Source organism: Convolutriloba macropyga, chromosome 4 (genome assembly GCF_964194025.1).
Source record: "Convolutriloba macropyga chromosome 4, txConMacr16.3, whole genome shotgun sequence".
Taxonomy (NCBI): Eukaryota; Metazoa; Xenacoelomorpha; order Acoela; family Convolutidae; genus Convolutriloba; species Convolutriloba macropyga.
In genome coordinates, this window is record NC_134471.1 from 3,245,690 (window position 1) to 3,271,337 (window position 25,648).

Consider the following 25,648-nt stretch of genomic DNA (forward strand, 5'->3'; position numbering starts at 1 on the left):
TTGGTGTATCTTTGAACATGTTATAATGATTTCATTTAACTAGGTAAAACGATGCAAATTACATAATACAGTTGTGTATTATCTGATTTCATTTATCATTTTTCCCTTTTTCATTTGAGTTGCTGTTTATTCTGTTTACAAAATTGTGTTACGTTTAGACGAATATAAAATTAATTTAACTGTATGTAATTTAAATCGTTTTGAGAGACTTTAGAACTCTCGAAAAAAAGGTTAGCTGGTGATACTCGTCCAAATTTTGAAGCAATTTAGTGAAACGTATCCACTCATTCTAGGGTTGAAATTTTTTCAATATATATTTGATCTTTGTTCAATTGCAGTAATTTTACTCAAATCCAGTCGCGACGACAACAATCGCATAATTCACTAATGAAATAAAATGAATTGTGGCAAAATCTCATAACATGGTTTGACCTTGAACTTCTGGATAGAATCTCAAGGTCAAACCAAGTTCATCCACGCTCAAACGAATGTAATCGCCAGCGTTGCCGATCTAATTTTTTCTACCGAGTTGCAAACTTCAACAATTCGATGTCACTGGCGCGTGATTTTCCCAACTATAACCCATATTCAAGTCCTCCCAAATTCAAAAGAGAAGTCAAAGAATATCTATTTGATTTAGCTAAGAAGAATTTTAATTACAAATCATACCCATATGGAAGGACAGTGTTTGAGGGAAATCAAATTCAAGCCCCGTTAGGGACTTACTAAGCTCGGCAAAACCAAGTTTAGTGAAATTCATTATTATTATTATTATTATTATTATTATTATTATTATTATTATTAATATTATTATTATTATTATTATTATTATTATTATTATTATTATTATTATTATTATTATTATTATTATTATTATTATTATTAATATTATTATTATTATTATTATTATTATTATTATCATTATTATTATTATTATTAATATTATTATTATTATTATTATTATTATTATTATTATTATTATTATTATTATTATTATTATTATTAGTATTATTATTATTATTATTATTATTATTATTATTATTATTATTATTATTATTGTATACGATTCGTTTATTAATGAAAAGAGCAAGAGTGAATCTTGAATTTGAACAACTAATCTCTGAACGCTTTAAGGCAGAACTGCAACGGAGTGCTTTCGCACTTGTTGGTCAAGGCGCAGTACCAGTTGTACTGTGCGGTTAACAGTTAACAGAAATGTCAATCACAATCATCAATCTATGTACAATGCGTTGTCACCAATTGGTGAGGTGTTAACATGTATAGAAGTAAGTACGACAACAAATGAGTTTGTTCTCCGGATGAGGATTATACTATAAGATAAATATGTATATAGTTTAAGAGTGTTTATATTAATACTTGGTAAACTTGGTTGCGTTTTGTGGATTCCTCCACCACACTCCCCCTTCGTCGAATCTTTGGCTGACTGGTCAAAAAGTTTGTCGAGGGCGGCGATATCCTCTGTGTTGAGGGATGAGATGGAGCTTGTTGTTAGACTTTCGCCATTGTCCTCCTCCATGTGTATTAAATCAATAGGATCGTCGGCCTTTTCTCTTTCCTCCGGTATGTCTGGTTGTGCTTCGATGTTGTGATGTTTTGTGTGTTTGATTGTTTCCTTGTTTTGTGTTTGTGCCGGATAATTGTCTTGGGATGTTGTGTCGGAGTTGGTATCAGTTGTCCAAATAGTATGTACCAGTTGGTTATTGTTTTCGTTCTCGCAATTGGTGTTGGTTGGTGCGTTGGGTTTTACTAATTGGTAATCTTTTGTTCTGGTCGTCGCGGTATCCTGAGTTGTTGTCATTGTTTTAGTTATTGGGTCTACAGTGGTCGATTGGTGTGCTGGTGTAATGGATATGATGTCTTGGCTTAGGCTTGTGTTGTTAGCTGGGGTGATTGAGATGATTTGTGCGTCGTTGTTCTGTTGTTTCTTTGGTGAGTGGGTGATGCGGTGGATGATTTTATCTATCTTTTTGTTTACTTGTTCTTGGGACTTTTTCCTCGCTGGTGTTGACATGAAGGCTGTTGGGTCATCCGAGATAAATATCTTCATCGCGCTGCCTTGTGAAGAGTCGGAGATTAAGTTAATAACTTCGATAGATTTGTTTTGTTCTAATTTTGATGTATCCATTTGGATTCTTGGGGAGTTGGAAATTTTGCGCTGGCGCTCTTTTGCCTTGTTTAGTTTCGATTGGGCTATAGCCGTTTCTTTTGATTTTCTGTCGAAATCGCTTTTGGGTTTTGTTGATATTTTTGTGGGCTGCTGTTTTCGTTTTCGTTGAGGTGGGTTTCGGTTGTTTGGTCCGGGGATGTCGAGTTGGTGGGATGGTCCAGGTTGCGAGTAGAAGTGGGCTTCGTTTATGTTGGTTGGTTCTTCTGGTCTGTCCAGTTGGTCTTTCTGCTTGGACTGTTTGAATTGTTTCTTTTCTGTTAACAAAAATTGTTTTATTTTTTTCCCGATTTCTATTATATTCTCGTACTGTTTTACATGCTACGAAGTGCATTAGTCTTGGTTTTGTTTCGTTTATGATTGCCAAGTGTTCTCTCTGGTGTTTGTGTCTAGAGTTATTGTTGTTGGTGAGTAGTTAGTAATAGTACCATCTGGTATTATGTTCCAAAGTGGTTTTAGTGTGCCGCGTGGTTCAGGTGCTTTGCGTGCTAATGTTTTTGTTGCTATTTGTTTTCGTGTGTTAGTTATTGATGTTGTTTTATCACCGAATGTTATCATTAGTTTGTCAGGTGTTATCTTAATTGGTGAAGTATTCTTACGTTTGATGGCTTTTTTCTTAATGTTCTGCAGCGTAGATTGGTCCGAGGAGTCATCTCCCTCGATTGTTGGTTGAAATTGTATGTCCAGTTGAGGTTCAGAATCTGACTCGAGATTCCAGATTGTGTCGGCTTTCAGCATCGGTTGTTTTAGTCCTCTTCGTTTATCTAAATGGAATTTTGTTATTTCATTGTATGATAGGTTTTTTGGTGATGTCCTGGATGTAATGTTTGATATTGGTGTGTTAGGTTTTCTGCCGAAGTGAGCTGTGAATGGTGCAATTTTTGCAGTTGTGTTAGGTATGAGTTTTATTTCTTGGATTATTTCTGTGATTTTATCTGCGAGTGTGATATTTGACCATTTGGGGTCGTTATTTAGGACTGAGAGACGACGAAGGAATGCATTTGTTGAGTCTAATCCGTTTAGTGTTGTATCCATCATTTTCTGGAATGTTGCTGGTAGGTCTGTCAGGCCATAGAAGCCATTTAGGAATCTGTAAGTGCCCGTAGCGTTGCCGCCTAGTACATTGAAATTACAGTGTTTTTGTGTTTCGGGGTGTAGGGGGAGTTGGCTATAAGCGTATTTGAGATCTATTTTGCTAAAGTATAGTGTCCCCTCTGTTGTTTTGAGTTCAGAAATTTTCATAGCTATTTCATCCATTAGGTGGTCTATGCTTTGCATTTGATATTTGTTTTTATGTATTGCGTCGTTGAGTATTTTTGAGTCTAATGCGATTTTGATGGATTGATCTGATTTGACCGTTATTACTACTGGGCTTATGAAACATTCGTCTGAACATGATGTTAGTTTTTTAATTTGTTTGTCTTCAATTAATTTTTTAAGTTGGTTTTCTACTTTTTCTACTAGGTGTAGTGGGATTCGTCTACCCTTGTATTGTGTTGGGTTGATTTCGCTTTTGAATGTTGATTTTGCTACATGATTTTGTGATCTACCTAGTCTTGTGCATAGGTGTGGGTACTTTTGGAATATCCATTTGGGTATTCTTAAATGGGTGTTTGTTATGTTGAGTAAATTTCTCTCAACTTCTTTTTGTTGTGTTCCCATTGTGAGGCGGAGGCCTAGTTTGTTCATGATGTCTCTTCGCATAATATTTATTGTATTGGTGTCTACCAATAGGATTGTGCAGTTTTTTGCAGTTGATGTTCCTGACGTTATGTCCACGTGGATTGTGCCGAGTATATTTACTTTGTTGTTGTTGAAACATCTGAATTCGCCCAGGGATTTATCCGGATGTTGGATCTTTGTCTTGTTATCTACTAGTAGGTTTTTTGCCATCTGGATGTTCATGAAACTCCTGGGGCTTCCTGTATCGGCTAACCAATAGGTTTGTTTTTTGTTGGTGTATGTTTTCAGCCAAAATTCCCCTCTTCTAGTCTTGTTGATGTCGCTGACTTTTTCATTTGTAAATTTAACTGATTGGATGAAGTTTGTTGTGTTTTGCCAGTCTTCCATCATTTCCCGAATGTAGCAAGTTGATTCCGGGTCGATTGTTTCTTCTGTTGAATTGTGTATATCCTCCTGTTCTTCTTCATTTAAGTTTCTCATTTTCTGTGATGTTTTTCTTTGAACCAATTGGTTATTCTTTTGTTGTTGTTGGTAGCCGGAATATGTTTGTTGTCCGGGATAGTTTTGTTGTCTGCGTTGTTGTGGGTTGTATTGTGGACGTGGTGGCATCTCTGACTTGCACTGTTTTGCGAAGTGCCCTATTTTCTTGCATATTCTGCAGATTTCGTTTTTTGCGGGGCAAACGTTTAAGTGGCCAGGGAGAAGAAATTTGTTGTCACAGCGTCTGCAGTCTTGAATTTGTCCTGATTGTGGGGTTGGGAGAATTGGGACCCTGTTCTGTCGTTTTATGTATTGGATTTTTTGAAACCATGGGTTTGCTTGTAGTGTATTTGTGTAAGTGTTTCTCATTTTCTGTTGGCTTTCTTGTCCTCTTTCTCGTGCTATTGCATATTGTAGTGTCTCTGATGGTGTTCGTTCCTCTGATCATAAATCCATTTGGATTTGCTGGTTGTTCATCCCTTGTATGAAGATGCTCTTGACAAGGCTTTCCTCCATGTGTTCCCAGTTGCAGACTGATGCGTGTTTTTTGATTTGTGAGTGGAATGCTTCTAGTGATTCGCCTTCTTTTTGTCGGCATCGGAAGAATTGATATCTGTCAAATGTTTCATTCCTTGTTTGTATGAATGACTCTCTGAGTTGTTCTACTAGTGCGTCCGTGGTGCATTTTTGAATATCTGTGTGAGGGATTCTTTGGTGGAAAATGTTTGTTACTTGTGTTCCTAGTGAGAGGTATATGTGGCTTTTTGTTTTGTTATCTGCTTCTTCCCATGGTATGTTATCTACTTGTGGTCCCTTGTCTTCTATGTCTTTGCATGAGTTTTGCCAATCGGTACGTCTTTTGATCTCTGTGTTCTCTTTGCCTTCTTTCGGCGGTTGTTTCATCAGATAGTGCTGGTTCGTAGTGTGGCTCTGTTGAGTAATCAAGTTCTTCATTTTCGGGTCTTGGTTGGAGTAGCTTGTCAACTTGTATATTTTTTTTTTACCATGATTGCTAGTTTTACTGTAGCTAGCCATTTTTCCCATTCTATTTCGGGTTGGTGACCTTTGTCCCAAAAGAAGTTTACTCCTAATGGAGAACGAGCCATAGTTCACTGCGCCATGTTGTATACGATTCGTTTATTAATGAAAAGAGCAAGAGTGAATCTTGAATTTGAACAACTAATCTCTGAACGCGTTAAGGCAGAACTGCAACGGAGTGCTTTTGCACTTGTTGGTCAAAGCGCAGTACCAGTTGTACTGTGCGGTTAACAGTTAACAGAAATGTCAATCACAATCATCAATCTATGTACAATGCGTTGTCACCAATTGGTGAGGTGTTAACATGTATAGAAGTAAGTACGACAACAAATGGGTTTGTTCTCCGGATGGAGATTATACTATAAGATAAATATGTATATAGTTTAAGAGTGTTTATATTAATACTTGGTATACTTGGTTGCGTTTTGTGGATTCTTCCAGCACAATTATTATTATTATTATTATTATTATTATTATTATTATTATTATTATTATTATTATTATTATTATTATATAATTATTATTATTATTATTATTATTATTATTATTATTATTATTATTATTATTGTTTTTATTATTATTATTATTATTATTATTATTATTATTATTATTATTATTATTATTATTATTATTATTGTTGTTATTATTATTATTATTATTATTATTATTTGTGGTGGAGGAATCCACAAAACGCAACCAAGTATACCAAGTATTAATATAAACACTCTTAAACTATATACATATTTATCTTATAGTATAATCTCCATCCGGAGAACAAACTCATTTGTTGTCGTACTTACTTCTCTGCATGTTAAAATCTCACCAATTGGTGACAACGCATTGTACATAGATTGATGATTGTGATTGACATTTCTGTTAACTGTTAACCGCACAGTACAACTGGTACTGCGTCTTGATCAACAAGTGCGAAAGCACTCCGTTGCAGTTCTGCCTTAACGCGTTCAGAGATTAGTTGTTGAAATTCAAGATACACTCTTGCTCTTTTCATTAATAAGCGAATCGTATACAACATGGCAGAGTCAACTATGGCTCGTTCTCCATTAGGAGTAAACTTCTTTTGGGACAAAGGCCTCCAACCCGAAATAGAATGGGAAAAATGGCTAGCTACAGTAAAACTAGCAATCATGGTAAAAGAAAATATACAAGTTGACAAGCTACTCCAACCAAGACCCGGAAATGAAGAACTTGATTACCCAACAGAGCCACACTACGAACCAGCACTATCTGATGAAACAACCGCCGAAAGAAGGCAAAGAGAACAAAGAAACGTCAAGAGACGTACCGATTGGCAAAACTCATGCAAAGACATAGAAGACAAGGGACCACAAGTAGATAACATACCATGGGAAGAAGCAGATAACAAAAGAAAAAACCACATATACCTCTCACTAGGAACACAAGCAACAAACATTTTCCACCAAAGATTCCCTCATACAGACATTCAAAAATGCACCACGGACACACTAGTAGAACAACTCAGAGAATCATTCATACAAACAAGGAATGAAACATTTGACAGATATCAATTCTTCCGATGCCGACAAAAAGAAGGCGAATCACTAGAAGTATTCCACTCACGAATAAAAAAAACACGCATCAGTCTGCAACTGGGAACACATGGACGAAAGCCTTGTCAAGAGCATCTTCATACAAGGAATGAACAATCAGCAAATCCAAATGGATTTATTTTCAGAGGAACGAACACCATCAGAGACACTACAATATGCACTAGCACGAGAAAGAGGACAAGAAAGCCAACAGAAAATGAGAAACACTTACACAAATACACTACAAGCAAACCCATGGTTCGAAGAAATCCAGTACATAAAACGACAGAACAGGGTCCCATTTCTCCCAACCCCACAATCAGGACAAATTCAAGACTGCCGACGCTGTGACAACAAATTTTTTCTCCCTGGCCACTTAAATGTTTGCCCAGCAAAAAACGAAATCTGCAGAATATGCAAGAAAATAGGGCACTTCGCAAAACAGTGCAAGTCAGAGATGCCACCACGTCCACAATACAACCCACAACAACGCAGACAACAAAACTATCCCGGACAACAAACATATTCCGGCTACCAACAACAACAAAAGAATAACCAATTGGTTCAAAGAAAAACATCACAGAAAATGAGATGAAAAACATACATAAATGAAGAAGAACAGGAGGATATACACAATTCAACAGAAGAAACAATCAACCCGGAATCAACTTGCTACATTCGGGAAATGATGGAAGACTGGCAAAACAAAACAAACTTCATCCATTCAGTTAAATTTACAAATGAAAAAGTCAGCGACATCAACAAGACTAGAAGAGGGGAATTTTGGCTGAAAACATACACCAACAAAAAACAAACCTATTGGTTAGCCGACACAGGAAGCCCCAGGAGTTTCATGAACATCCAGACGGCAAAAAACCTACTAGTAGATAACAAGACAAAGATCCAACATCCGGATAAATCCCTGGGCGAATTCAGATGTTTCAACAACAACAAAATAAATATACTCGGCACAATCCACGTGGACATAACGTCAGGAACATCAACTGCAAAAAACTGCACAATCCTACTGGTAGACTCCAATACAATAAATATTATGGGAAGAGACATCATGAACAAACTAGGCCTCCGCCTCACAATGGGAACACAACAAAAAGAAGGTGAGAGAAATTTACTCAACATAACAAACACCCATTTAAGAATATCCAAATGGATATTCCAAAAGTACCGACACTTATGCACAAGACTAGGTAGATCACAAAATCATGTAGCAAAATAAACATTCAAAAGCGAAATCAACCCAACACAACACAAGGGTAGACGAATCCCACTACACCTAGTAGAAAAAGTATAAAACGAACTTAAAAAATTAATCGACGACAAACAAATTAAAAAACTAACATCATGTTCAGACGAATATTTCATTAGCCCAGTAGTAATAACTGTCAAATCAGACCAATCCATCAAAATTGCATTAGACTCAAAAATACTCAACGACGCAATACACAAAAACAAATATCAAATGCAAAGCATAGACCACCTAATGAATAAAATAGCTATGAAAATTTCTGAACTCTAAACAACAGAGGGGACGCTATACTTTAGCAAAATAGATCTCAAATACGCTTATAGTCAACTCCCCCTACACCCCGAAACACAAAAACACTGTAATTTCAATATACTAGGCGGCAACGCTACGGACACTTACAGATTCCTAAATGGCTTCTATGGCCTGACAGACCTACCAGCAACATTCCACAAAATGATGGATACAACACTAGACCGATTATACTCAACAAATGCATTCCTTGATGACATAATAATAATAACAAAAGGAACAATAGAAAAACATGAAAACGAAATAGACAAAGCACTAAAAAGACTAGACCAAGAAAATCTAGCAATAAGCCTTCACAAATGCGAATTTGGCCTAACAGAAATTACCTGGCTAGGATACAAAATAAATTCGGAAGGCATTACCCCAACTAAACGAAAAACAGACGCAATCATCCAACTGGAGAACCCAAAAACGCTAAAACAACTAAGATCATTTATGGGCAGCATACACCACTTGGTAAAATTCATACCAAACCTAGCAGCATTAGGCGCACCGCCAAGACCACTATTAACAAAACCAACAAATAAAACACCCAAAAAATTAGAATGGGAAGAAATACACACCAGTGCATTTAACAAAATAAAACAAGCAATTAAAACTATCGTCGAACAAAAACATTTCCACATTAACTGCCAAACACGAGTAAAATGTGATGCCAGCAATGAAGGCTTAGGCGCTTGCCTCGAACAAAGACAAAACAACATATGGCAACCAATAGCATACGCCAGCAGATTCCTTAACAAAAATGAACAAAGATATAGCATAAACGAACTAGAACTACTGGCCGTAGTGTGGTCACTCGAACACTTTAAGTACTATCTATACGGATCACATTTCACTCTCAAAACGGACCACCAAGCACTAATCTCCGCCCTAAAAAACAATAGAGGCAACAAAACATACCAAATTAGATTAACTAGATGGGTAGACCGATCACTACCATTCCACTTTAAAGTCGAACACATCGCGGGGAAAAACATGGGATTTGCGGACTATTTAAGCCGCCATCCAATAACACAACCAACTGGTGAAAACTTCGACGATAATCACGTAATACACACAATAGAAGCAATACATTATACACTACAGACAACGCAGAGAAAATTAACCAATCAGATCGCTAGAAAACAGAATGAACTAAATGACGTCACAAACCATTCCAATCCAAGCAAACAGAAACAGAACGATTTTCGCCATTTACACGCTATAAAACAGTTGCCTCCTAACACATTAAACAATTCAATTAATTCAAAATTAACTCAAAATTCTACACATCCAAATCGAATTATCAGAAATTATTTATACAAATCCTCTATTCATCCTTTTACAAATCCTTTATCAACATCTTTATCTAGTAGATCTTACAACTCAATTAACCTTTATTTAGCAACAAAATACACGTTACGACAAGGAACAACCCACAAGTAGAAACATTCCAAGTCCAAATCAAAAAACGATACCGAGCACCAAACACAACAAAAACACAAATGATGACAAACCCACAGGAAACAAAGACAATTGCCACACAGACAGACGAAACATCTAACATTGGACAAGGACGCCAACCACTAGAAGAAAAAGAGGAATTCAACCCAATCCCAGAACTAGACTACCAAAACACTCCCAACTACCTAAAACAGCTACATCGAGTATTCGGAGAAAATTTCATCGCCGAAGCTACACGAAACGACCCACATAGCAAAAAATTACTACAAATCATAGAAGATTAAAACTGGGACTCAATTAAACACTTCAGCAGATACTGGCACTCCCTAAAACGAGATCTGAGCACGACACCAGCTGGCTGCATACTCTATGACGGGAAAATGTTTATACCCACACAACTACGTAAACTAATCATGAACTCCATACACCGCAACCACCCAGGCCAATCAGGAATGATGCACTTAGCCAACATGATATGGTTCCCAAGAATCCATAGAGAGATAGTAACTCTCACGCAGAATTGCCAACCGTGCATCAAAATAGGTAAGAATTTAAAACCAATAATCCCAAAATCAAAATTAGCAAACCTACCACCACTACACGAACCAAACGAAGAAATTCAAACGGATTTTGCCGGCCCCATACTAGACGAACAAAATAATGATTCGTATATATTAGTTTCGGTAGATAGATTCTCAAGATACCCACACGCAATAGTATACCACAACTGCGACACTGACACAGCAATAAAATATTTAGAAAAATACATAAAATTTCACGGAATACCTAGAAATATAAGATGTGACCAAGCCCAAGCATTCAAATCCAAGCAATTCGAAATTTTCTGTTACAATCACAATATTAAGCTAATACTAGCTCCAGCTGGAGACCACAGAGCTAACGGAATGATAGAACGTCTAATACAAACAATAAGACGTCGTCTCTCAGTCCTAAATAACGACCCCAAATGGTCAAAAATCACACTCGCAGATAAAATCTCAGAAATAATCCCAGAAATAAAACTCATACCTAACACAACTGCAAAAATTGCACCATTCACAGCTCACTTCGGCAGAAAACCTAACACACCAATATCAAACATTACATCCAGGACATCACCAAAAAACCTATCATACAATGAAATAACAAAATTCCATTTAGATAAACGAAGAGGACTAAAACAACCGATGCTGAAAGCCGACACAATCTGGAATCTCGAGTCAGATTCTGAACCTCAACTGGACATACAATTTCAACCAACAATCGAGGGAGATGACTCCTCGGACCAATCTACGCTGCAGAACATTAAGAAAAAAGCCATCAAACGTAAGAATACTTCACCAATTAAGATAACACCTGACAAACTAATGATAACATTCGGTGATAAAACAACATCAATAACTAACACACGAAAACAAATAGCAACAAAAACACTAGCACGCAAAGCACCTGAACCACGCGGCACACTAAAACCACTTTGGAACATAATACCAGATGGTACTATTACTAACAACTCACCAACAACAATAACTCTAGACTAGACACAAACAACAGAAAGAACACAGTAATCAGAAAAAATGACTTGGCAATCATAAACGAAACAAAACCGAGACTAATGCACTTCGTAGCATGTAAAACAGTACGAGAATATAATAGAAATCGGGAAAAAAATAAAACAATTTTTGTTAACAGAAAAGAAACAATTCAAACAGTCCAAGCAGAAAGACCAACTGGACAGACCAGAAGAACCAACCAACATAAACGAAGCCCACTTCTACTCGCAACCTGGACCATCCCACCAACTCGACATCCCCGGACCAAACAACCGAAACCCACCTCAACGAAAACGAAAACAGCAGCCCACAAAAATATCAACAAAACCCAAAAGCGATTTCGACAGAAAATCAAAAGAAACGGCTATAGCCCAATCGAAACTAAACAAGGCAAAAGAGCGCCAGCGCAAAATTTCCAACTCCCCAAGAATCCAAATGGATACATCAAAATTAGAACAAAACAAATCTATCGAAGTTATTAACTTAATCTCCGACTCTTCACAAGGCAGCGCGATGAAGATATTTATCTCGGATGACCCAACAGCCTTCATGTCAACACCAGCGAGGAAAAAGTCCCAAGAATGGGACTTATTGTTATTATTATTATTATTATTATTATTATTATTATTATTATTATTTTTATTATTATTATTTTTATTATTATTATTATTATTATTATTATTATTATTATTATTACTATTATTATTATTATTATTTTTATTATTATTATTATTATTATTATTATTATTATTTTTATTATTATTATTATTATTATTATTATTATTACTATTATTATTATTATTATTATTATTATTATTATTATTATTATTATTATTATTATTATTATTATTATTATTATTATTATTATTATTATTATTATTATTATTATTATTATTATTATTATTATTATTATTATTATTATTATTATTATTATTATTATTATTATTATTATTATTATTATTATTATTATTATTATTATTATTATTATTATTATTATTATTATTATTATTATTATTATTATTATTATTATTATTATTATTATTATTATTATTATTATTATTATTATTATTATTATTATTATTATTATTATTATTATTATTATTATTATTATTATTATTATTATTATTATTATTATTATTATTATTATTATTATTATTATTATTATTATTATTATTATTATTATTATTATTATTATTATTATTATTATTATTATTATTATTATTATTATTATTATTATTATTATTATTATTATTATTATTATTATTATTATTATTATTATTATTATTATTATTATTATTATTATTATTATTATTATTATTATTATTATTATTATTATTATTATTATTATTATTATTATTATTATTATTATTATTATTATTATTATTATTATTATTATTATTATTATTATTATTATTATTATTATTATTATTATTATTATTTATTATTATTATTATTATTATTATTATTATTATTATTATTATTATTATTATTATTATTATTATTATTATTATTATTATTATTATATTATTATTATTATTATTATTATTATTATTATTATTATTATTATTATTATTATTATTATTATTATTATTATTATTATTATTATTATTATTATTATTATTATTATTATTATTATTATTATTATTATTATTATTATTATTATTATTATTATTATTATTATTATTATTATTATTATTATTATTATTATTATTATTATTATTATTATTATTATTATTATTATTATTATTATTATTATTATTATTATTATTATTATTATTATTATTATTATTATTATTATTATTATTATTATTATTATTATTATTATTATTATTATTATTATTATTATTATTATTATTATTATTATTATTATTATTATTATTATTATTATTATTATTATTATTATTATTATTATTATTATTATTATTATTATTATTATTATTATTATTATTATTATTATTATTATTATTATTATTATTATTATTATTATTATTATTATTATTATTATTATTATTATTATTATTATTATTATTATTATTATTATTATTATTATTATTATTATCACTTTGTTTGCCACTGTTCTTATATGAAGAGGCATGAGAAAAGACTGGTAGAAATTTGTAGTCTTAAACAGCAGAACAGTCGCGTAAAGCTACGCTATTGCTAATCTCAACAACAATTGCCACACGGCTGTTATATCCACAGAGTATAGTTATCAAACTCCGAGAAAGAGCCGAGTTGTTGAATGATTTCAATAGGGCATCACGAACATACGGTTACCTTTTAAATGAAATAATAACAAGTAAATAATAACAAATAAATAATAACTAGCAATAAAAAAATAGTTGCATCACCTACGCCACTGTGTAGCTGATTAGACTACAGCAACGGCGGAGGGAAGTGGAACAAAAAGTACGAAAAGATACACAAAAAGTTAAGCTTTAGGCATATTTTTGAGCCGCGTGTTTAATATATAAGTTACACTGACAACCATTATAAACTTTAGTAAAAATAATTTCATGCGGAAAATGTTAAAATTTTCAAATAAACCATTTTCTTTTAACTTTTTTAGATATAATCATTAGAAAATATAGTGCTCGGAAATTTTTCGAAGAAAACGGGGTTCAACAACATAAAAAACCTCGATCTTACTTATTTTCCACAATAAACGGTTGAAACTGGTTCTGTTTTTGTAGCTCTGGTTTTTATTTGTATAACAAAATCAAGATGTCAACTAAAAGTTTGCTAAGCTTTGGAGAAAATTATGCGTTACAACTTGCATATATCAAATCTATGAATCGTTATGCTAACATTAAAATATCAGTAAAACTTCGTTTAAAATTTTTCGTTCTGTTGGGTTATGGGTTTCGCAAGCGGAATAAAAGCGGTTTCAACTGAGTAGAAAATTAATTTCTCAAAATGGGAGAATAACAAGAATGATATTTTACAGTTGAATTCAGAGATTTAGAGGAGAGATCTGATTATTAGATCAAGATGGTGATTTGATTTTGGGGATGAAAAAAGGCTCAAAAATCAACTGTATATATACCCATTATTAGTGCGCAAAAGTCAAGATACAAAACTAATCTTAGCACCATGATTTACAGTGGGGGTCGCAAGGGTTACCCAATATGGTTTGCTTCTGCAAATTTCCCAGAAACCAATCGCATGGGGTACCATAGATGGCATGCATTTACACTTTTCTAAGAATTCGTTCACATTTTCGGTGATATCATAATCATTCAATATATGCTGGGAAGATTTTACATCAAATAATCTCACTCTAATATTAATTATCTAGATTCACCGATTTGAACCGAATATTGATTCTAAGCACCATTTCTTGACGATTCATTTATATAAATTCTGTGATCAAAATCAATTTGCTCTTGTCTTTGTAATCTGGTAAGTTAAACTTTCTTTCTAATTTTCACTAAGTTCAAGACTATAGTTTGATCGATATTCTAACACCTCCACTCAGACTTGAGCTGATTGCGTAGAGTCTGTTCCCATCAAAACAGTTCTGAAAGTTTCCACTTTCGATACGGGTAAAGATTTCGTGAAGATGTCGGCTGCCATTTTGTCAGTAGGAACGTAATGAATTGAAATAGTCCCATCTTCCGTCTTGTCCCGATTGAAATGAAATTTTGTCTCAATGTGTTTGCTCCTCTTGTGCATGACTAGGTTTTGGCAAAATTTGATGCAAATCTGGTTGTCCTCTCCAATTTCTATTGGATGATTCTTTTGGACGCTAAAATCCTCCAGAAGTTGTTTCAGATACAATGCTTTTTGAACTGCTGCTGCCAGGCCCTGATATTCTGCTTCTGATGAAGAAAAACATCTGTGGCCTGCTTCTTGACACTCCAGCTGAGTGTTGCTCCACGTCCGTTAGGTTTGAAGAAATTCGTTGATTTTCTGTCGTTCACGTCATCAGACCAATCTGCATCATTTTCCCCCACTAACAAAACTAGCTTCTTTTGTGTAAGTAAGTTTTAAACCTTTTGAAACTTGAAGATATATCAGAGGTCGTTTTCCGCACATCCAGTTTTGATTGGTAGGTGCATTCATATGTCTAGACAGAATGTTGAGTGTGAACATGATGTCTGGCCTCGTCTCTTTGGCCAAATACAGAAGTGATCCAACCAAGCTTCTGTAGATCCTCTGGTCCAGTTCTTCGTCTCTGTTCTGTGCTGTCTGAAGTTTCAAATTCAAATCAGCTGGAGTTCTTGAGGGTTAGCATTGATCCATGTGAAACCGCTCAAGCATTGTTTTTATGTAGCGTTCTTGGTTGACTGTGACTTTGCCATCTTCTCGTCTGATTCTTAGACCCAGAAACCAGTGTAATGTCCCTTTGTCTTCACTGTGAAATGTTGTTTCGATTGCCTTTTTGACATCGGAGATCACTGCCATGCTTCTTGATGCCATAATGATGTCGTCAACCCAGACCAAGATGAAAATGTGACCCTCTGTCTGTGATCTTGCGAAAAAGCAATGATCATTCCTGCTTCTGGTGAACCCCTGTCTCAGTAGGAAGTTTGCCAATTCCTTATACCAGTTGTTAGCTGCCTGTTTCAAACCATAAATTCTTTTATTCAGTTGGCATACTAACTTCTCCCCATCTGATCCTTGTTTTACAAACTCCTGTGGCTGTTCCAGAAACACTTCTTAATCTAATGGTAAGTGCAGGAAAGCCGTCTTAACATCAAACTGGTGCATCACACAGCCCTGCTTCGCTGATAGTTGAAGTAGAATCCTGAATGTCTCTGGCTTACAATTAGGCGCAAAAGTCTCGAAGTAGTCCAGTCCTTCTACCTGTTTGAACCCCCTTTTCGCCACATAGCGTGCTTTGTATTTGTCCACTTAACCACTGGGTCCCAATTTCACTTTGTAGACCCATTTGCATGGTATGACGTCCCTGTCTTTGGGTGGTCTCACTAGGTTCCAAATCTTGTTGTCTTGGAGTTCTTTGACCTCGTCCTTCATTGTCCGGTGCCACTGGTCCCAATCGTCACCTTGCTAGGCTTCGTAGACTGTTTTGGGTTCCACCTAGTCAGCCTCAGTCACAGCAAGATGGGTCCTGACTTCTCCAAAAAATTGCGGAACATTCCTTGCTCGTGTCCCTCGTCTGGGCTCTGCCCTGTCCGCTTGCTCCATCGCCTCTTCAAGGAAGCCAACTGTCTGTGAGAAGTCCTCCGTTTCACTGTCTTCCAGTGATTCCAAGTCTCTGAGACTCCCTCTTGTTGCAGTAGATTCTTCATCCAATGCTGCTTCCTCAACGTCTGAGGCATCTCGTCTCAGTGTCGTTTTTTGAGTGTTCACGCTCTCTGCGTAATGCCATTCCTCCTTTATTGCAGTAGATGTGCCCTTCTCCTCTTTGTTGCCATCGTCTTGATACCATCATCTGGGTGCCAGATCCCCAGTTGCTGTGACTCCTCATCTAGTAGGTCGGGCGTCTCTGTGTTGTCAGGGATTGAGCCCACTTCGGACTCCTTGATGATCACATCCCGAACTGCCACAATCATGCGTGTGTTGGGTACGTACACCAGGTATCCGTTCTCTCCTTCAGTGTAACCCACAAACTTTCCTTCCAATGCCTTGGGTTCAAGTTTGCTGACATCTCTGTCACGCTTCCTCATGAAGACTGTGCAACCAAAAATGGATAGTTTACAAATTGAAAGCTTAGGTTTTATACCTCGCATCAGCTCTGCTGGGCATTTTTCTTCTCCTCGTCTCGTAACCAAGTTCCTGATCCTGGTTAATTGGAGAATTACTGCTCCCCACATCACCTTTGGAAGACGCGAGCCAATGAGTGAGCATCTTGCCATCTCCAGCAGTGTCCTGTTGCACCTCTCAGCTAACCCATTCTGTTGTGGCGTCTCTGGTATGGTCTTCTCCTGTAGAATGCCTGCATCTAAGCAGTACATCTTGAACTGCTCTGAGAGAAACTCCTTCGCATTGTCTTTTCTCAGCTTCTTGGGCGTCCCCACACTGAGAAAAAACTTCTTCAGGCTGGCCAGTGCTTTACTCTTTGCCTTAAGCAAGTCCTCAAACACACACTTCGAGTACTGGTCTGCAAACACAATGCAGAACCGAGACCCTGACAGTGACTCTACTCTGAAAGGTCCCGTCACGTCTGTGAACATCCGCTCCGGCTTCTCTTCTGCTTGGTTTTCTGCCACTCTTGTTCCTGGAGTCTTTGTGATCTTGGCCACTGCGCACACATTGCTTACATCATCGAGTTCTCCCACTGTCTCTGGTGCATTCCTGACCACATCCGCTTGATTCAAATGACCCAATCGTTTGTGCCCTTTCCTTGCACTGTCAAGTTCCACACTGTTGGAACTCATCTTGAATTCTAGAACGCTGCAGGGTAAGTAAAACAAAATATTTTCTGGCGTTAGTTTTACCCGAGTTCCCCTCTGGAGTTTCGTGCAGCTATTTCTTTTCTCAAATGTGGGGCTATGTCCCCCGTGCATCTTGAGACTGATGAGAAGGTTTGAAGAATAGTCCGGCACACACAAAACATTTTTGAGTTCGCATTGGAATTCCCCTTTATTTGAGGGTATGCTGATCCTCACAAAGCCTCTGCCCACCACTCTGGACGCCTCTCCGTTGGGATTTCTGACCACTGATTGAATGGACACAAAGTCCAGGAACGCATCGATGTTCGTCACTATGTGATCTGTACAACCACTGTCCACCAGCATGCCTGCTGTCTTCCACTGGGTATAAGCTGCCCAGTATTCCTCGTCTGGTCAAGCCAATTGGGATCCATTGCCACTGACTCATGTTTGCCTCCATCTCTTTGTCTCTTGCATGCCCTGTCTAGGTGAACTTTCTCACCACACTTGCTGCATTGTGCTGTTTCCTTCCTCCTACAGTCCTTGGCAAAGTGTTCAGGGATCTCACACACAAAGCAGTTTCCTTTCTTGGGTCCCTTCTTGAAGTCACGATTCACTGCCAGTGCCACTGAACCACCACTTTGTCCCTTGTGCCTCTGTGCTGTGTTCTCATGGAAGTTCTGCAGCCTTTTCGTCAACTCTGTGAAGTTCGTTGCCGGGTTAAAGCTTTCCTGTACAACAAAACTTTCATACCTCATTGGCAGACCATTGAGGACCAAAGCGCTGAGGAAGGTCTCTGAGACTGCTTCCCCTGCTTCTTATAGCCTTGTGAGCATTTCCTGTCCTCTGATGAAGAAGCTATCCAAATCCTCAGCATCCTCGAGCTGCAGTCGAGCAAGCTGTGCCACCAAAGTCACCACTGTCGGCGTCTCCACTCTCTGAAATCTCTCTTGCAAAAGCTTCCAAGCCTTTGCTCCATCTCCGATGCCGTCATCTTCCACACAGTCACGTCTCATCAGCATGAGGGTTGTTGCATCTAGAGTCAGTGCCAGATGGCACCACAAATTGTTCCGTTTCTCCTTGATGTCTGCAACTTCCTTCTCATATGCATCCTTCAGCACCTTGTGGTTCTTCTTTTTATCATTGTTCGCCCCATTGGGTACTGGTGCAGGCTCATTGGGTTGCTCCTCTGTCCCAGGTAGTGATTTGTAGTGTCCCTTCGTCTGCATTATTGCCACAAATTATGTGCTCCAGATTGGAAAGTCCTGTGCTTTTCCTGTGTACGTCAGCAGCTTCACTGTCTGTCGATACATCGTAGTTTGAGCAGGCAAAAACGTTGTGAAAAGAAAAGGTACTAAGCAGAAAAGGATTATGACTGTCAACAACAAATTAGTTTTGTTTTAGAAATTAGTTTTACGATTTAGAAAATTGCTGGGCCCATAACGTGTTGGGTTATAGGTTTTCGCAAGCGGAAAAAAAGCGTTTTCAACTGAGTAGAAAATTAATTTCTCAAAATGGGAGAATAACAAGAATGATATTTTACAGTAGTATTCAGAGATTTAGAGGAGAGATCAGATTATTAGATCAAGATGGTGATTTGATTTTGGGGATGAGAAAAGGCTCAAAAATCAACTGTATATATACCCATTATTAGTGCGCAAAAGTCAAGATACAAAACTAATCTGAGCACCATGATTTACAGTGGGGGTCGCAAGGGTTACCAATATGGTTTGCTTCTGCAAATTTCCCAGAAACCAATCGCAGGGGGTACCATAGATGGCATGCATTTACACTTTTCTAAGAATTCGTTCACATTTCCGGTGATATCATATTCATTCAATATATGCTGGGAAGATTTTACATCAAATAATCTCACTCTAACATTAGTAATCTCAATTCACCAATTTGAATCGAATATTGATTCTAGACACCATTTCTTTACGATTCATTTATATAAATTCTGTGATCAAAATCTATTTGCTCTTGTCTTTGTAATCTGGTAAGTTAAACTTTCTTTCTAATTCTCACTAAGTTCAAGACAATAGTTTGATCGATATTCTAACACGTTCTTTCGCGAAATCCAAAAGGGTGCAGCAATGGGGGAGGGGACAGCAAGGCTTCAGTAGGAAAATTTACCGTGACAAATTGCTTTTGGATTTTTTCCTTTCGTGTCACTTCTAATTTGCGTAATCTTTAATTAGGTTTATTATTAGCAAGATAATTTACAAATAATATAATCAACAGCGCAGCCAAGCCGTAAGGCGTCATTCCGATGCTCCAATTTTTTTGTTCATATTGCAAAAAAAAATTTACTGTGGACAAAATACAAAATCAAAAGTTTTTCGTTTTTTGTCGATCATCAGGATGACTTGTGGTCAAGCTATAAAGCAGTGGTTTACAAACAAAAAAGCTGTTGCTGCAAAAGTCAATTTCTCCTCCATTTTCACTATTTCCCATCTAATTGCATACCGTGTTTTCGTGGATATAAAAGAAATTAAGTTCAATTTTCAAAAATTAATTTTCACCAATTTTTTTTTCTCGCAGAAAACGTATCGTAAACTAATGTAGGTCTAGATTTCATATATACATATTTCAGCGGCCCTTTGTCGATTAATCCAGCTATATTTCTATGTTATCTTTTATATTTTTTATTTAGTTATTTTGTTACTTTGTCTACTCTTTAGCAGAACTGACAGATATTCTCTACTCTGGTCAGTTTTTTGGAATTCAGTGAACCAATGAAGCAAACTAATGCGCCCATCAAAAGCCCGGGAGGTCCTGGCGGAGGAGGTCCGGGTGGCCGTGGGGGCAACTCAGGAGCATCTGGGGCTGGAGGTGCCGGAGGAGGAGCCGGAGCAGGCGGTCAGGATCCAAATGCCCTCCTGGACAAAGCCAAATTGAAAGTAGGAAAAATTTCACTCGATTTTAATCCCTTTTACCACTAAAATTTACCCCTTTTTATGTTTAGTTTTAAAAAGACTCGGAAGCCGAAAACGAGTGGAAGCCATGCTATATGTGTCTTTTTCGTAATTAAAACAGTGTCATGAAAAATTATAATTATGGAGTTTGAAATTCACTGAATCTAGTTTTGAATATTTCTGAACTCTGACAATTTATGGAAAGTCTCTGAACCAAAGTGGTTGCTATCTGACATAAATCACAAAGTTTACAGCTTTTGAATAAAAGTTTCCGCCGTTTTGGCTGTATCCTAGTCTAGACATGGAATTGTTAAAAGACCGTCCTCCACCGATATAAGGTATGAAAATACTGTCTTAGATAGATATAGTTATAGGAGTGGATAGGTATGGAAAGAATTTGTCTGGACTTTCAGTAATTTCTTCGACTTTGACTGGCACTAAAGCAACGGTTCTCGAATTTGGCTAGACACTATAACGTGTCCTGGATTTAGGATGGATAATAAAACGTGTCCTGCAACTTCACTGGACAGTAAAACATGTCGTGGAATTTGGCTAGACAATAAAAACTGTCTTCGAATTATGCTAGCAACCGAACCTTGTTTTTAATTTCCTTCAAAATAAAGGACATGTAGTGCAATTGGTTAACCATTGGGCAAGGTTAAAGAAGGCCACGAAATCAAATCCAGACCTTCACGAAATTTATTTTTTACTCACTTTGGTATATGAAAAGAACTTGGCTGGACATATGAAAAGAATTAGCTTAGACCTAAACTAGGGTCCTCGGACGTGGAATTTAATCCAATATTTACCCCCAACCGGAATTAATAGGTCTTTTCTTAATTCCAGGTCTAGACTAGGGTAGTTAACAACTTCAGAGGTTTGAACGCAAAGGTCATGAAAACAAACTTGATGAGACTTGCATGATGTTGTAATATCTCGCTAAACTTGAAATACCTTGCCGAGCACATGAACACTCTGACCTTTGTATATCTTGATACGACACTAACTCTATGTTAACTATATTTGTTATGATGGTTACAATGTTTAAAAGTATTTCTTATCAAATTTGGGCACGTTGCGTTTTCATCACAAGGCGTCCTGGAATCTGGAGAAGTTGATTTAGAATTGTTTAACATCTGTTGAAATATAATTTGGTTGAGTAATTTTTTCAACACTCGATTGTCGTAAAAATAATTTTTAAGTTTTAGATAGATTTTTGGTATGAAAAGAATTTGTCTGGACTTTAAGTGATGTCCTCGACTTCAGCTGGCACTAAAACAACCGTCCTCAATTTGGCTAGATTGGAAACTTCTGTGACGCCTAGTCGATCTAGGAAATCCACAATTATTTGCGAGATGACGTTTTGCCGAAACAAGTACATAAGTGCTGTGTTCAACTAAAATATTACACTATTACTCAAATAGAAATTTTATTCCGTCTGGAATTTTGGAAAACAATAGTACCTGCTGAAAACAAAATTTTAACATTCAAAAGATCAAGATAAAAATGGGCAATATTTGAATTGAGAGAACTGGAGGAAGTTGATGGTGGAAAACGGAAGGACTTTGATGCAAATTGTTGATAATTTTCGGATGTTTTATTCTTGTGCTCTGTTTTGTATATCCCTATAAAGCCTAATTCAGCCACTTGTTGACATTGGACAAGGACCATAAGTACATTTTGATAACTTAGCAGTTGGATTGTGTTTCTATTAAAGCTTGGTTGATTACAGTAATGCTTATTAACTACTTGAAAACAACTTATTATTATTATCATTTTCATTAAAAGACTTTTAGAAAACGGATTATCTTGGAACAGTTTATGCAAGATTATACACTGTCTTGCAAGATTCTGACAGAATGCGGCGGTACCTTACTAAACAGTCAACCATCAAATTTTTAGTACAATTGATTGTCAATATTATATAATGGCAATATTTTCTCTGAAGTGACAAGAAACAAAGGTACTGGAAATCATTTTCAAAGCTCTTTTCGCTTTTATTAGCGCTGTAATGAGTAAGAATTTTTTAAAAAAACATACATGTGTGCTAACTAATCCTAGTAAATTTACTCAACACTTATTTGAATCATTTGAGACCTGCTTTAACCTGGTGGTTTTTCGAAAATTAACCAAAGTTTAAATTTTTCATCAAATTTCGTAAATGTTTTAAATTTATTTCAATAATGAGGTGCACATCGAAGTATTTTTTAGCGTGAACATTCTAACAAAAGCTGTAAATTAAAATGAAATATGAAATGGATTCTTTCTTGATCCTTTCAAGAAACGGAATCAAAACCTTATTTATTATTTAATTAAAACCTAATTGTTAATAGTTTTTTTTTTAGTTTTTATTGATAAACTATAAAATAGTAAATATTTTTACTTATTATTTTGAAGTTTATTATTTTTCAGGTTATCTGACAACTGATAAAACTGCTGCGCTTTGTAATGAGTTTGTTTTAAAAAATTGAATTAAACGGTTACATTAATTTATTGACCAGAATTAAACTTCAAAGAAGCACGGATGGTCTCTTGTAAACACAATTTTCTTTTTCTAGGATGAAGTTTGTATGATGTGAAAATTTATGATAACTTACTTAGTCTATTTGAACAAAATGCACTTTGCACTTTCGGTTAGGTCTCAGTTTTGATGTATACACAAATGCGAGTTAGTGAAACACCGTATGCGGCTAATAAGATTTCACCATTCAAATGAGCAGCCAGAAAAATGGCATCAGGCCATTAATTTGTCAATTAATTGAATATACATCACGTGACTCTGATTTCGTCTCTCAGAACATCTATCACTCGTCGAGGGCGACATAGGGGTTCTAGATACGAGCCAAATTATATATATAATTTTGTTTTTTTTCACTTTTTATGCAAGATGATACCCTGAAAATTGAATCTGAATAAAATGACCGGAAAAAGTTGTAAAATGACCGGCTAAAACTTTAAATCAAAGAATAATGGCAAAAACATGTCAGACCAGCCGTAACTATAGGTGAAATTTTTACTATTGTTTCACTGTAAAAATGTTTATTCCTGAAATTGTTCTTAAATGAGCGACTGATGCATAGAACGTACTCATTTAAGCAAGATCACTGTTAACATTTTGTTTCTCACCACTTGAAACGAAATCGTGACGAGGGTAAGTAGGGAAAAAATGGTTGTTTTGGCTTCAAAACTAGAAAACTGAAAAAAATGTCAGAAAGTCACTTGAAAATGCATTGATGTCGCCATTAGCGGCCTTAGGAAATAGCAAGAACATCGCGGCCCTTAAGATAGGTATCTCAAAGATTTCTGAAGTTTCCTTTTCAGGACAACAACAAGAAGAAGCTGCTTCGAGGTCTGACAGTGGTTGCCTATCTCTTCTTCGTATCTTTGGCAGCCATCGTTCTGGCCATCTACTATGCTATCTTCTGGGACCACGTGCCCACTGTAAGTCCTCAAATGGTCAATGACAACCAGGGCCCTAACTAGCTAGCACAACTATCACCTTTATATTCGTGAAAAATTATCATTGTCGGTGTTAATACTGCTTAACACTCTTTATTCTCTATGATGGTTCGCTTCTATATGCTATGCTTAAACTAAAACATGATAATCGTTTTCGCCGGTGTATTGATGGTTCTATAATTACGGCTTCTAGTATTCGCCGCTCTAATTGGGTTCAAAGCTACATTGGTCCACAATTTTATAAAAAAGACATGCGATTCGTTTCTTAACCTTCCAATATTTTTTTCTGAAATCGTCGATTTCTGATAATTATTTGTACTCGTAAAGAGAAAAGCTGTTGCCGTTCATGTTTGTTTACACTGAAAAAATGATAATTGATATTATTATTCTTCAACACCGAGCGCCGACTGTTGAAAAAACAGCTTTTTGTGGCTAATCTTCCTCGTTGTTTATTCTCACTGGGTCAATTTTCTACTTTCTCGTGACTAGCTGATTGGGTCTATTGTCTGGTACCATAAAACTATTAAATTCCAGGAAAAAGTCACCCTTCAGGTGAAGGTTCAATTATGATTTATAATGTATATCAATGCATCTGATGTAAATAAGTCTATCGAAATTAAGCATCAAAATTTTACTAAATTAAAATGACAACTAATCGATCGAAACAACAATTTCGGAATTATATTTATTGTTGTGATATACAAAATCGGTACATTAAATAATTCCAAAAAATATTGTTCCATAAACGATTAGCTGTCATTTTAATTGAGTTAAGGCTATTATACTTTCGATAGATGGACTCAATGCCTCAGATCCGTTGATTTTGTCTTGAAATCTTCCACTGAGAAGAAATGTTTATCAAAATCTTTTGTCATATGTAATGATCCGCATTATGTCCCCCCTTTATGTCATAAACTTGTTCAAAATATTCCCAAATTCTTGCGATTGAATTGTAGACTTAGAAATGATTGTTTTGATTTTGCTTCAAATTCGCTTTCCTAGTTGTTCAGTGACATCTTTTATATCTTGAGATATTCTGTACTGATTTAAAAAGAATTCAGTACTGTTTCTTTTCCCACGTGAACAAATTATTATATTTTCCATTACCCTGCGTGAAAAACGAGTGCTTCCATTGATTATGAATTGTACGGCCCAATAAGAGGTGGGACTAACCATTATCCACAATTTATATATACTATTATAAACGTGCAAGAGTTAATTTTAGAGGTCAGATTCTACCCGGGGAGGAAGCTTTTTTTTCAAATTCAATGAGTAAATTAAAGAACAACCATCGCAAGCAAACACTATATACGACTAAACTGTACCGTATAAAGCATAAAGAACTCCAATTACGACGCAGAGGTATACCCCAAAATTTCCGCCTTAGTAAAATTGGCTCGAAAA

General features: G+C 35.4%; 1 protein-coding gene across 8 annotated transcripts in view; it reads left to right on the plus strand.

The window, feature by feature from the left end:
* LOC142338210 (uncharacterized) overlaps window positions 1-25,648 on the plus strand; it is a 50,030-nt gene that overhangs the window by 4,858 nt on the left and 19,524 nt on the right. For 2 of the 8 annotated variants that reach the window (XM_075387858.1, XM_075387856.1), the window contains 2 exons: window positions 20,555-20,770; window positions 24,107-24,226. In XM_075387858.1, coding sequence (XP_075243973.1) covers window positions 20,606-20,770; window positions 24,107-24,226 — 285 coding nt within the window. In that variant the 5' untranslated portion in view covers window positions 20,555-20,605. Of the gene's footprint in view, window positions 1-52; window positions 231-19,810; window positions 19,867-20,523; window positions 20,771-24,106; window positions 24,227-25,648 lie in introns of those variants that run through there. The other 6 variants (XM_075387863.1, XM_075387859.1, XM_075387860.1 and 3 more) reach the window with 6 other exon arrangements.